Genomic DNA, 13,283 nt, shown 5'->3' on the forward strand with positions numbered 1-13,283 from the left:
AATCATCTCTTCCCTTAAATGTTTAATACATTTCAGATTTTTGCTTTTGAAGACTTCATTTTGTCTTTGATAAGTGGCTCAGTTGTGAACGTGTGCATCCAGGCAGGGTTGAGCGTGTGTATCTGTTCGTTTATTCCTGCTCATTCCCCCATATTGCACTGTATTCCGGTTGGGTTGTCGTTAAGGACGAGTTGCAGTCCCAGCAGAGTGAGGTTGCCGTTGTGTTGTTGTTATTGTCTTCATCTTCTAGCTACAGAGCTCCTTGTGGACTCACAACCACACACACACACACACACACACGCCCAAACCCCCACCTTGCCTCACAGACAGTGGAGCATCTCAGTGGGTGCATTGATGCTGCTGCTTGTACGCTGGGCTTATGATTATGGTCACTGAGGCGTATCGCTGCTCTGATTATGTGTCATGATAAAATAGGCACAGAAGTCCAGCTCTTCTCTTTAGCCCTCTGATATTCATTGAATAATAAAAGCTCAGTAAAAAGGTATGTGGTTTAAAATATATAAAATTAATTAAATCTAATATTTAATAGTCAGTATTTCAAAACCACACTTTCTAAATTAAACATTTTAAAAGACAGGTTATTGCTTTATATGCTGCACGGTTGTAATAGTTCTGAATTTTCAATTAGTTTTAATTTTATTTTAGTTTTGACTTTTCTATTTAATTTTAGTTTAGTTTTTAGAGCATGTTTTGCTAGTTTCAGTTTTTTAGAAAGGTTTAGTTTTTCTATATTTAGTTGTAGTTTTACGGTAGTTTGTTTTTATTATGGCCAGGTATAATGTTTTAGAGTTATATAGCTAAATGTTTAAATAAGTAACAATGCTCTTGTTTCTATGGCTTTGTTTGTTACAAATCCTACAGTCAATTCTTTCCTGGAGTTTTAATTGTAGATAGCACTGAGGCCCTGATAGTCAGGTAATACTTCTAAATGACTGCAAGGGATTATAATCAGTAGTTGCCATGGTAAACTCAGAGGGGATATAGTGTTAATGAGGAGGAGTTATTACAGAACTAATAGGATTGCAGTGTAATTTTGGTGAACTGCATGTAGAGATTAATTATGAAAAAACTCTGTTTAACACGTACTTGACTCTAATTGTTATGTTAAATTTACACAAGGAGAGACTTTGCAATTTTCTTCACATCCAGAGGCAGTTTGCTATTATTGACCTTGGTGATATTGCCACATTAATATTAACCACTTTCTTTTTCATAGATACTTTCATTTTTTCTTTCACGCTGCATATGTTGACCAGTTATGATTTAAAGTCAGTGTTTTCTCATTTTAAGAACTGGAGTCTTGCTCTCTCTTCACATTGTCACTCTGTTCATTGACCCTTGTCTTTATTATCCTCCTCCCATCCCCTCCTCTTCTGTCTCTCCCCTTCACCTCTGCTCCCCACACCTCCTCACATCCACCCTCACCCCCTCAGGGGGGAGGTGAGTCCTAAGCTGGCCCTGGGCCCGGGCCCATTAGCCCCAGCCTGGCAGCCATGTGCTCATCACCAGAGATCATTACACCCAGCCAATGACACCACTCTAATGCATCATTAATGATTGATTAACGAGCTGAGCTCAGCCCAAACGGGTGCATTTGTATGGAAGAGCACCCTGTAATGGCTGTTCAAGGCTTGCATCTGCTATTTTTCACTGTGTTTTGTGTGTGTCCATGTGTGTGTGCATTTCATTCTGATCAGTCTCCCTCTGTGCCACATCTCTCAGGTTGAGTGAGGGCGCTGCCGACTCCGAAGGACCGAGGAGGTGACTGCAGGGTAGCGAGATGGCAGGGTGGGGGCTCTCTGCCCCTCTCCCTCTCCTCTTCCTTCTTGTCCTGGTGGGAATCCTTCCTGTGGCCCAGGGCTCCGGCTACCTGTCTGGATATCGCCTCAGGTCTCGCCTGCAGAGGGACCGCCACTACCGCAACATCCGACCCAACATCATCCTCATCCTCACTGATGATCAGGATATAGAACTGGGTAAGACATTTCCCTCCCATTAATCCTTTTCTGTTTGTGTGTTTGCTGTGTGTTTGTGCATCTGTCTCTCTGTTTGCTTTATGTCCATGTCCCACGGGTATAGGTATTCTCTCCATGTGTATCCAACAGTATCAGCAAGGGAAAGTCAGCCTAATGCTGCCTCCTGGCACCATAACAACTGGCCCACTCAAAGTCATGCACTCCCTTTGCCAACTCCTCCAATGCTGGCATGAAATGAGGGCGGCCTATGGCTTCCATTGTCTGGGTGCCAAACCCTGGCCATCTCCCTTCCCGCTTAAGTCCTTTAGTGGCGTATTGGACTGGAGTGGCTGCATAATGGCCTTGGTGACATCCTTTGTCCTCCTGTGATCGCTAGTGAGAAGACTCCCATTGAAAAGCAGGAATTTATGGTCAAGCATCTGTTTCCCCAAACAATCACCATCAGCCTGAAAAGCTTTTAGTACACAGGAATCCAAATGGGTTACACTTTACCAAAAAGATTTATTCCCTCATTTACCTTCTCCCCCTCTTTTTTTCTTACCATGTCCATGATGATTTTTGCTTTTTACCCCGCGTGCCCTATATTTATATTTTTCACTCTGATTTCCTCAGTCTCTCATTCTTTTCTTTCTTCTCCAACCGCTTTATATTCCCCTGTGTCCCTTTTCTTTCACTCCATGGCCTTTGAATCTCCTCTCACCCCCTTATCCTTCTTACACCCCCCCCCCCCCCCGCACTGTTTTCCTCCAGGCTCAATGCAGGCCATGAACAAAACTCGGCACATCATGGAGAAGGGCGGCACTCATTTCTCCAATGCTTTCTCCACCACGCCCATGTGCTGCCCATCTCGCTCCTCCATCCTGACGGGGAAGTATGTGCACAACCACCATACCTACACCAACAATGAAAACTGCTCCTCACCCTCGTGGCAGGCCCACCACGAACCGCACACCTTCGCTGTACATCTCAATAACTCTGGCTACAGGACAGGTGAGCACTGCAAGTCTGACAATGTCAGAGTAGATTCAAACAGGTACTCAGTATGTCAGTTGAGCTCAGAATTGACGTACTGCTCGCCTCTTATTTACTCAGCCTTCTTTGGAAAATATCTGAATGAGTACAATGGCTCCTATGTGCCCCCTGGCTGGAAGGAATGGGTAGCACTGGTGAAGAACTCTCGCTTCTACAACTACACCCTCTGCAGGAACGGAGTACGAGAAAAACACAGCAGTGACTACTCAAAGGTATTTATACACTCCACCCGAGAGATATGACATCTACTTTCATAGAATGATTGCCGGCATTAAAATAAAAGTGAAACCAATTTTTAGATTGCTTTGAGAGATGTTTTTATTCCGACAATGGAAGCAGTCGGGGCAACCTCTAGCTCACCTGCTAGAGCGGGCGCCCAATAGCTCATCTGGTAGAGCGGGCACCCCATGTACAGAGGCCCTGTCCTCGCTGCAGCGGCTGCAGGTTTCGATTTCCACCTGTGGCCCTTTGCACATCACTCTCTCTCCCCCTTTCACACTTCAGCTGTCTTATCATAATAAGGGAAAAAAGCCCCCCCCCAAAAAATCTAAAAATTAAATATTTATATCAAGGTAATAATACACATATGATACAGTTGTGTAGCTAATCCAGCGCCTCTCAAATCATTCTCACCTCTTTCTGCTCTCACTTCGTCTCCCTCCCCAAACACCATCTGGTGTAATCACTGTTTTTGTATGTTTTTGTCCAGTGATAGTTACAGACTCTCTACTCACCTCTCTACAATTGTATTTACTAAAAAAACTGACGAAATGTACAACAAACAAAGCTGAAGATTAATTTGACTAATAACTATATTTATTTTTCTTGTAATTTTCTATAGATATTGCATTAAAAATAATCATTTTTGTGACCTCTTCTGACCACGATAATCGTGTAGTGACAATCTGGTATCGTGCCAGCATTAGTTTATAACTTAAAAGGAATCAAAAGCATTCATAAATTGTAGTTTTTGTCTTTGCAAAGAGATTTACATTTACTAAACCTTTACACCTTTTAACTGGTCTAAAAAAATCAGGGTGCAAAAGGTCAAACAGTAGGTCAAACTCAGCAAGGGTAGTGACTGCATTACATCAGTATTATCGAGTTACGCCAAATTTCTGTATCTGAGGGTGCATCTGGGTGAGAGAGAAACTTAAGCCTCTTTCCCACTGGACAAAAAACTATCACCCACAACAACTAGCTTTTGCATTTAATGGAAAAGCGTTGATGAAAATACTACTGCCCGGCTGAATGAACAAATTTTAGCATCTTTGCCTGTGATATGCAATGACAGGCTGCCACAAAATACCTTGTTTCTCCGTCTAAGCAGCGCTCGAACATCATTCAAAATTTAGTTGGCACTGAGTGTGAGAGAAAGACTACATAAATAAGAGATATGAAAAAGAAGTAACCTCCCTAACATTTTCACTGGCCTCCATTCTGCTTTTTACTGTTTACTTACCTGTTTTCCGGCTCGTTCTGACTGTGAATGCGAGACACCAGAGAAACAAAGAGATACAGAAAGGCATACCTGTCTGAGCCTGCTGGCGATGGGAAAGCAGTTGGTTTTCAATGGATTTTCCCGTGTTTAAAAATCGATCTCTAGCTCACCAGGTAGAGCGTGCGCCCCATATGGCTGAGGTCTCTGCAGCGACCCAGGTTCGAGTCTGGCCTGTGGCCCTGTGCTGCATGTCATTTCCCCCTCTCTCTCCCATCTTTCTTGTCTATCTAAAACTATCCTGTCAATAAAGGGAAAATGCCCCCCCAAAAAATCTAAAAAAACACCAAAAAAAAAAAAGTCATATGCATGCTAATTTTGGTGGAGAAAGGGTCGTAGAGTATAGAGAGACAGAGAAAGAGCGACATTGTGTCACTCGTGCAGCTTGTTCCAAGTGACAGTGTGTCAGCGCAGTGGTGAGCCCAAAGTGGTTGTAAGTGTGGCTGCACTTTCCAAAACTCGATGATGACAACACCTGCTGTGAGACGCACAACAGTGTTCTCACGTTATGCCCTGGTGACAGACTGTGACAAGTTGGAGATTGTAGGGACGGCTTTGGGAGGGGAGAGGGAGGTAAAGAAGGTTTTTTGTGTGTGTTGTGTTGAATGCTCTAAATAAATAGTTAATGACATTAAAGAAAAGATTTGATTTTATTGCAAAGGCTAATTTAAACTGGAAATTGTCACAGTTTAACCCTGTGCTGCTTTTAAGCACCTTTCATAAGTACTTAAACCTCTGAACCCTGAGCAATTTGGAGTTATTTCTTCTTTTCAACAAGCAAATTGGTATTAAATGTTTCACAAATTGCAAGAAATTAGTAGATTTAGAAAATATTTTTTTAAAAAAGCTATGGTTAAAATGTCTCCAGGTAGAAAACAAAGATGCTAGAGATATAACATAATTTATATTATGTTACAAGATAATACATTTTTTTACTGTAAAGCACTTTTTCTAGGGAATTTGTGTTTTTCACTAATTTTCTGGTAGTTTTCTAGTACTTTTTACATTTTTTAAAACTATTATTTATTTAGCTAATTTTTAGGCAATTTCTTCTTCCATTATTAATTGCCTTCTTCCCCCGTTTTTTGAGATAAATTAAGCCATTTGCTTGGTTTTTAAAGGGTTAAAAAACACACAAATAAATATGGATAAATACATACAAGCATTATTAAAAAATTCACCGTGTATATAAACCAAACCCGACTACAGTAATTTAACACTAAATAATAGTTACAGGACCACTAAAAGCAAAATAAGTTTTGATCTGGGATCTTTAATTGCCTTTCTAACTCAGAAGTAAACATGGTTATCACTGACCTACAATGAAAACAGTTTGTCCACCTTAGCATCCCACCTCAAGAGAGCCTGGGAAGCTAACTGGCTCACTGACTTCTTTACTTTAATCACCAGGTGAAAAGCAAGACATCGGAGCTTGTCTCGGGTCTTGAGGAGTTGTAGCTCTTATTCACTGACAAACAGCCTAAACTGTTCACACACTGCACTGCTACTTAACATCATACTTGCTGCTCCGCTCGCTTCAGCATATCTATCACCGGCACACTCACACGCGTACTCTTTCGCTCTATTTTTCCCGCTCTCATTCGTTTTCTGTCTCACTATTCACACAATCTGGCACCAAAGTGAGGCACTGAAATCTGCGTTATGATACAGTCCAGTGGGCACCAGTTGTAGGTTTCAGTACCCAACCCTTTCGCTACCAGTCCTGGTTCCAATGTGACCTGTACCCAAACGTATTTGAACAGCAGATTACCGTGTGTGTGTGTGTGTGTGTGTGTGTGTGTGTGTGTGTGTGTGTGTGTGTGTGTGTCCGCTGTTGCCCATTATTCAGATATGATATTGTCATTATTTAGATGAAGTGGTCATACAGTAGTGCTTGGGAATCCTTTTTGACACACACCAGGTCAGTAATGGGCACTGGCTATGCAAAGTACTGATGGCTTGACATCTGCTCTTTCTCTCCCTCTGTCACTCACTGAGTGTCTGATGGAAAATGTCTGCTCGCTCCACAGGACTACCTGACAGACATCATTACCAATGACAGCATCAACTACTTCCGCATGTCTAAGAGGATGTACCCTCACCGTCCGGTCATGATGGTCCTGAGCCATGTTGCTCCGCATGGCCCGGAGGACTCCGCCCCGCAGTACAGCGCTGCCTTCCCCAATGCATCACACCACATGTAAGAAAATGAGTACGCTTCAAAATTACAAAACAAGCTTTATGATCAACCAAGCTGTGGGATTGTTTAAGGAATTTTTGGTAGTTTGAGCTACACTGGCTTTGCCCGTTCAATACGGGCTAATTTGGTTTATGCTGAACAAAGCAGACAAACACAAGAGTATTTTTTTCAGCTGTATCACATCCACAGCTATTTTCTCACATGAGTCATCCACACATTCACGCTCTCTTTCATTTGACCCAGAATGACACAAATTCCATAATCTCAGCTCGATCTTATCTCCCTCTGCCTGCAGTTTGCTCTTGGCAGCTGAGCCCTCTCCACACATAGCCAGTGTTTCGCTCCAGTTTATTTGGCTCATGCGTTGTTCACATTAGCGTTACCACTGTAATGAGCCCCGCTAATTTGTACCATTTTGTCAGCCATGATCAAAGAGGAGCATGAATGATGTATGTTTAATGCATAGTTAATGATTTAGTCATGTACACACATACACACACACACAGTCAGAGGTGCACACACAACCATTTCAGCCTTTGTCTTTCTGACCCTCCATGCTCCTGACTGGCTGTCTAGTGCTGCTGGCTAATGGCAGGCCTGATATTGGCCTCCAGGGACAGATCCAAGGCCAGTAATGAGACTGCAGTTTCTGCCCCCTCCCTCCAACCGCCTCACACCCCTCTCCTGCTTCATCTAATCCCTCCAGCATCATTAACCTGTGCCACACAGGCTTTACACACAGAATATTCTGAAAATTCTGCCCCAGTGTCTCTGTACAAACTTTTAATTGCTCTTTCTCCATAAATTTGCTCTCCCTCGGGTGATGTTTTCTGAGAGCGCTTCTGTGGCTATTTTTCTCACTCCGTCTCCCTCCGCTCTTATCAACACAATGAAGAGAGAGATGCAGTAAAAGTCCTGCACTCCTCTGGTGATAGACCTTCTTCTCACCTTGGCTCCTTGCAGACATATCTTCACACTACATTAGAGTTTCCACTGTGGACCAGGCTGTGAGACATTAGCATTTCTTAAAAGTCAAATCGATCCGTTTTAAACGTTAAATATATTTTCTTCTAGGATCCCATTAGCTATTTAGCAGTGTTTATTCTCAAATAATTAAAGTTCCATATGCCTCGGAGTTAATTATTGATCAAACTGTGCTCACTGCGTACGGGCCTATCGATTGCAGCACTTCGCATTTTACACTGTTTATATAACCTCCAGTTTAGCATTGCATAAACAGTTTTCTTGCTACTTTAGAGAGAAAAAGATAGGCGACATCAGCAGCAGACACAGGCAGAGGATATTGCTGAGAGGATATTGCTGTGAATGCACAATGTAACTGTACACACACTATAATCCAATTTACAGCTTTAGAATATGAAACTCACATGTGTAAAGATGGAAAAAACAAATAAATGCAAAGGTGTGGAGAGTTATTTTCTTCTTTCAAGATGTGTTAATATCAAATACAACACATACAGTTTTTTTGGTTTAGCTTGATGTTTTTCTGCATTTTTCAGAACACCCAGCTACAACTATGCCCCTAACCTAGACAAACACTGGATCCTACGCTACACTGGAGCTATGAAGCCCGTCCACATGCAGTTCACCAACATGCTGCAGCGCAGGAGGATGCAGACCCTGCTGTCTGTGGATGACAGTGTGGAGAAGGTAGGCGGACACACAGGCAGATAGACATATGCTTAAACACTAAAACAGACACAGACACTTAAACAGAGACGCACACACACTTTCACACACATTTCATCTGACAGCCTTAAGTCCTGAGAGATCTGTGCTTTTTCTGACTGGGACTGCATAATGTATTCACTGACACACTTGGTAAATTGTTCAATTCCTTTTTCTTGAAACTGGCACAGGAGAGTTGAGCTATCAAACATGAAGTATAACTTTTTACACTGCGTGAGTGTTCAGTGGATTATATCCCCCTCCGCAGGTGTATAACATGTTGGCGGAGACAGGAGAACTGGACAACACCTACCTCATTTACACCTCAGACCACGGCTACCATATTGGGCAGTTTGGTCTGGTCAAGGGCAAATCAATGCCTTATGAGTTTGATATCCGGGTTCCCTTCTACGTACGAGGACCTAACGTGGAGCAAGGTGCCATGTGAGTAACGCAAACTTTTTTGTATTTCATTAGACGTGACCCTTACTGCTGTTACATCACTTGTCCTATGCTCCCACAATCATTTCAGGTTTTTTTTATCAATACTTAGTCAGACAATGAAGGCTACCATTATAAAATGAAAGTGTCTGCTCACTGAGTCACAGGTCAGAGTAGCAGGAGTCATATTACCAGTGGTGGGTAGTGTCCTGAAAATCTATACTCAATTAGAGGTACAATTACTCCCATTAAAAAATGACTTATGGAAATGGGAAAGCTGCCTTGTTGAGAAATTACTTAAAGTGGAAGTTACTTTCCATTTTAATAATTTTTAGGGTGTGCGAGCCAGCACAAAATGAACAAAGTATGTTTACATTAACCAGCTACCTACATTTTCACCTACATTATGTGCAACTTAGGGTCAGTGCGCTTGCAAAGGTTAGAAGAAGATTTTGTAAAAGCAGAGGTCTCAGTGTTGTTTGGGAGGCTTCATATCTGCATAACTGTTGGCTTTTTTAGATTTTGGTATAAAAATTGTGGCCAGATGTGGCCAAGGATTGTCGCTGGAAGCTACATCTTGTCCTGGGTTTTGCTCTGTCATCATCGCCTTGTGGTTAAAAGACAGGTGGTGCTTTTTTTTGCCTTCCAGGCTGCTGGCGACCCCTCATGGGAAACCTGACAATGTTAATGAGGGAAAAAGAGTTGGTTACCTCTTTCCGCTGGACGAGTGCAGCCTTTCGCCTGCTCTTCGTCTAACAGCTCACTGTGGTTGCTCTGACTGTTCCATCGATTTGCTCTCAGAAAATGTGACGTTTGACTGTTGTGTTGTTGTGTGGATGAATTTTTGATGAATGATAGCGGTACTGCACGTTGCCTTTCCTGTAACTACTCAATAATAAAACGTGTTTCACCAGTTAAAAGCTTTTAATGTGAAGCTGCAGCAGTAGGAAATGTTCAGTTTACATTAGCAGTAGCTTCATATGATGCCCTACAGATAATGAGCGTCATTATTGAATATATTTTCTTGTAAAATGTGCGGTGTAATCAGTAACACTGGTTTGAAACAAGTTTATTAACAGGTGGGAACATTTCCTCAGCGTGGCATCCCAATTATTTATTTACCAATCTGATGTCAAGGTTCTGTGTTTGAATAGTATGTGTGATATTTATGACATTGTGATCATTTTATTCTGCCAAAAAAAAAGAAAACATCCTATTATTCTTGCTCCCCTGCAGTAATCCTCATATTGTGTTAAACATTGACTTGGCACCAACTTTGCTGGACATGGCCGGCGTTGATATCCCTGCAGAAATGGATGGCAAGTCTATCCTCAAGCTGCTGGACACAGACAGGCCAGTCAATAGGTGACCACACACACACACACACACACACACTCTCACGCACACTCACACACACACACACACACACACACACACACACACACACACACACACATTTATATTACTTAGTGTCCCAACAGACAATTCAAGACTGACATTTAAAATCTTGAAAATTGGATGGCTATGTGCATAAAAGTAATGTGCCTGGACTTAGTTAAGTTTTACTAAAACTCTGCTCTTGGTATTTTCTTGGACATAATGAAATCCACAATCTAAATATAAAACTGTAAGACCACTTTTCTTTCAGTGCCACACCAGGATGGCATTTAAAATGTAATGCATATTTGTTCAGTGCAAATATCACAGGGGGTCTGACAGGATTTCTCATTTCTTCTTATTCATTTTCCAGGTTCCAGTTGAACAGGAAGGGTAAAACATGGAGAGATTCTTTTCTGGTGGAGAGAGGGTATGTTTTATTGATTGACCTTTTGCAGGACACATTCTCAGTCCAAGCATTGTCTTCTGGTGACATCAGACCCCTTGTCTTTGGTTGGCTGGAAAAGACTGCATGTGTTTTCCTGTTCTTTCAGGAAGCCTCCGCACAAGAGAGCTGATGGGAAGGAAATGGCCCAAGAGGAGAATTTCCTGCCAAAATACCAGCGGGTGAAGGACCTGTGCCAGAAAGCAGAGTACCAGACCTCCTGCCAGCAGCCAGGACAGGTACCTGACCCGAGGGGCTAAAAAAGAGAGGCTATTTAAGTTTCAGGGGAGCAACAGGGAGTGTAGCTCATGCTGGGTGATAATTTGCAATCTGCTTGACAGTTTACTGAGGATAATATGCAGTCATTGTCCTCTCAGGGTTCAATTTGACATCAAAGTCCCCTTTTTTAATCCTTCAAAATGAAGTGCGCTGAGTATAACGTGTGTGCATGAGTATATGTGTGTAAAGAGCCCTTTGATTTGTTAAAAAAATCTGAATAACAAGACTAAGAATATTTTAATACTGTTGGTGTGAAATATTTTTTGCACTTTAAAGGGAAAATGTGCTACCTTTAATGTGGATGTCCAATCGGTTTTGATGATAAATGAGGAAATTTATGCAATAAATGTTTCAGCACATGCCATCTTAAACAAGGAAGCTGAGTTCTCCCTGCAAGCAATACCAGGATGCATTGCATGCGTGCTACCCTATGGCTATTACTTTGTTAGACAAATCATAGTGTACCCTACTCCTGTGAAAGTAACAAAATAACAACACAGATGCTCTGTAGTCTAAAACCAGTAGGAAATAACAACTCTTCTTTTTTTTTTACATTCCCCAATTCCAATTTCTGAGAAAAATACTCACCAGTGGGCCCCACTGGTATCGGTTGCATTTTCCACTTTTTCTTTGGGATCCTAAAGACGGTCTCCAGCACAACTCTGTCCAAGTGAGGAGCGAAACTTTCATTCATAGTAACGTACACACAGGCTCTCTCTGGGTTGGCGTGGGCAACAGCATCAAACAAAGCCTGCCCATGCTGAAATTCTCGGCAGCAGAATGATTCAGTTTCTGTTGACATAAAAGGTTAATTCAAGCAAAAGCACCAACAGGTCCTCATTGGCCATAGCTGCAGCGTCTGCTTCTTTCTGCTGCATTTCTGTAACCATATACTCTGGCTTTAATGAATACAGCTAAAACAGTTAATCAGCCAAAACACTTTAAAAGTATCCCTGTCCATCTTCTGCATTCATATTTTTGGATGCCATTTTCGCTGTTGGAAGCGTAGCTAGTTTGCAATACAAGCAGTGAGAACATGAAGTTCTGTTCTCAGGCGCATCTAGAGAACGCTCTCTGGCTACACTGAGGCGAAATTCAGGCTGTAGTTCATCTTTGCGTCCACTGTCATATCAAATGACGGAGCTGGATGCAGGAAGAACAGCTGGTTTTAAGAGCACGAGTAGAGGTCTTTTTAGGGAATTTGAGCATAATGCAATAAGCAGGGTTCCCACACATTTTCATGGACAAAATTTCAAAACTTTTTCATGACTTTTCAAGGAAACATAATAAAATTTCCATTTGTAAAAGCGTCAGTGCCTGCCGTCTTGCCAGCCTAGTTACGGTACTTTTCCACAATCACGCACACAGGAGAGTCTTGCTTCTAATAACAAATGTCGCCGCCGTACATCATATATCTACATAACCTGTCTTAAAGGGGAAGGCCTGACTGCTATAAGTCATGGAAAATGAGAACCTGTTTTCCATAACATTTACCGTACTAAAATTGCACGTCTTTCAATAAAGACATACATCATGCAGCCCTAAGTCGACACATATAAAGCTACGTTATGTTAACAGTTAATTTACAAATAAATAAATTTGCCATTATTTTACATGAATTTGATTACTTTAACCACTAATTTCATTGCACACAAAAGACTTTTCCAAATTTTTCAGTGATTTTTATTGATGCCATTACTTTTCCAGGCCTGATAAACAACAGTGTGAAATTCCATGACTTTTCTAGGTTTTAAATCAGTGGGTTTCTGTGCATCAAAAACAATGCTCTGCTATTGTGCAAGCTTAAAGACCAAACGTCATGAAATGTTCCTCTGCCTCGTTTCAGAAGTGGCAGTGTGTGGAGGACCCGACTGGCAAGCTGAGGCTGTATAAGTGCAAGGGCATGGCTAGTCTCTATGCCCCACGTATGCAGGCTCTGATGGCCAGCGGTGCCTCTCAGCTGTCTCCCACGTCCAACTCCGACAGCTGTGTCTGCAACAACGTGGGCTTCAAAACATCCGTCCTGAAGAGGAAGAGGCTGCCCACCAAGAAAAGTAAGTTCCTCCTGTCACACACATGTACCATTGTTCTGGTTGTTATTAATAGATCTGATTTTGTTCAGAAAGACACTTGTGCTTTACTTTGAAATGTCCTTGCAGTAGCCTACAAAGCCTTGCCAAACAGGGCCATTAATCTCGGGCTAAAATAACCAGCTTTTGAAGTATTCATGAGATCAGGTGAGCATGTTTGTGCTGCCATCAAGTGGTGGATCAGAGTTGACAAGTGAGCCTTCAATCGGAGGGCCTTGAAAGAAACAAATATTTA

General features: G+C 42.0%; 1 protein-coding gene across 3 annotated transcripts in view; it reads left to right on the forward strand.

Annotated features, from left to right (window-relative positions):
- Positions 1-13,283, forward strand: part of sulf2a (sulfatase 2a) — a 57,081-nt gene that overhangs the window by 36,572 nt on the left and 7,226 nt on the right. For all 3 annotated transcript variants that reach the window (XM_042503199.1, XM_042503215.1, XM_042503208.1), the window contains exons 3-12: positions 1,744-1,997; positions 2,748-2,987; positions 3,090-3,241; positions 6,558-6,727; positions 8,248-8,398; positions 8,685-8,860; positions 10,094-10,222; positions 10,608-10,664; positions 10,789-10,918; positions 12,805-13,012. In XM_042503199.1, the coding sequence (XP_042359133.1) occupies positions 1,802-1,997; positions 2,748-2,987; positions 3,090-3,241; positions 6,558-6,727; positions 8,248-8,398; positions 8,685-8,860; positions 10,094-10,222; positions 10,608-10,664; positions 10,789-10,918; positions 12,805-13,012 (1,609 nt within the window). In that variant the 5' untranslated portion in view covers positions 1,744-1,801. The remainder of the gene's footprint in view (positions 1-1,743; positions 1,998-2,747; positions 2,988-3,089; positions 3,242-6,557; positions 6,728-8,247; positions 8,399-8,684; positions 8,861-10,093; positions 10,223-10,607; positions 10,665-10,788; positions 10,919-12,804; positions 13,013-13,283) is intronic.

The sequence above is a fragment of the Plectropomus leopardus genome, chromosome 2 (assembly GCF_008729295.1).
Source record: "Plectropomus leopardus isolate mb chromosome 2, YSFRI_Pleo_2.0, whole genome shotgun sequence".
In the NCBI taxonomy this organism is placed as follows: domain Eukaryota; kingdom Metazoa; phylum Chordata; class Actinopteri; order Perciformes; family Serranidae; genus Plectropomus; species Plectropomus leopardus.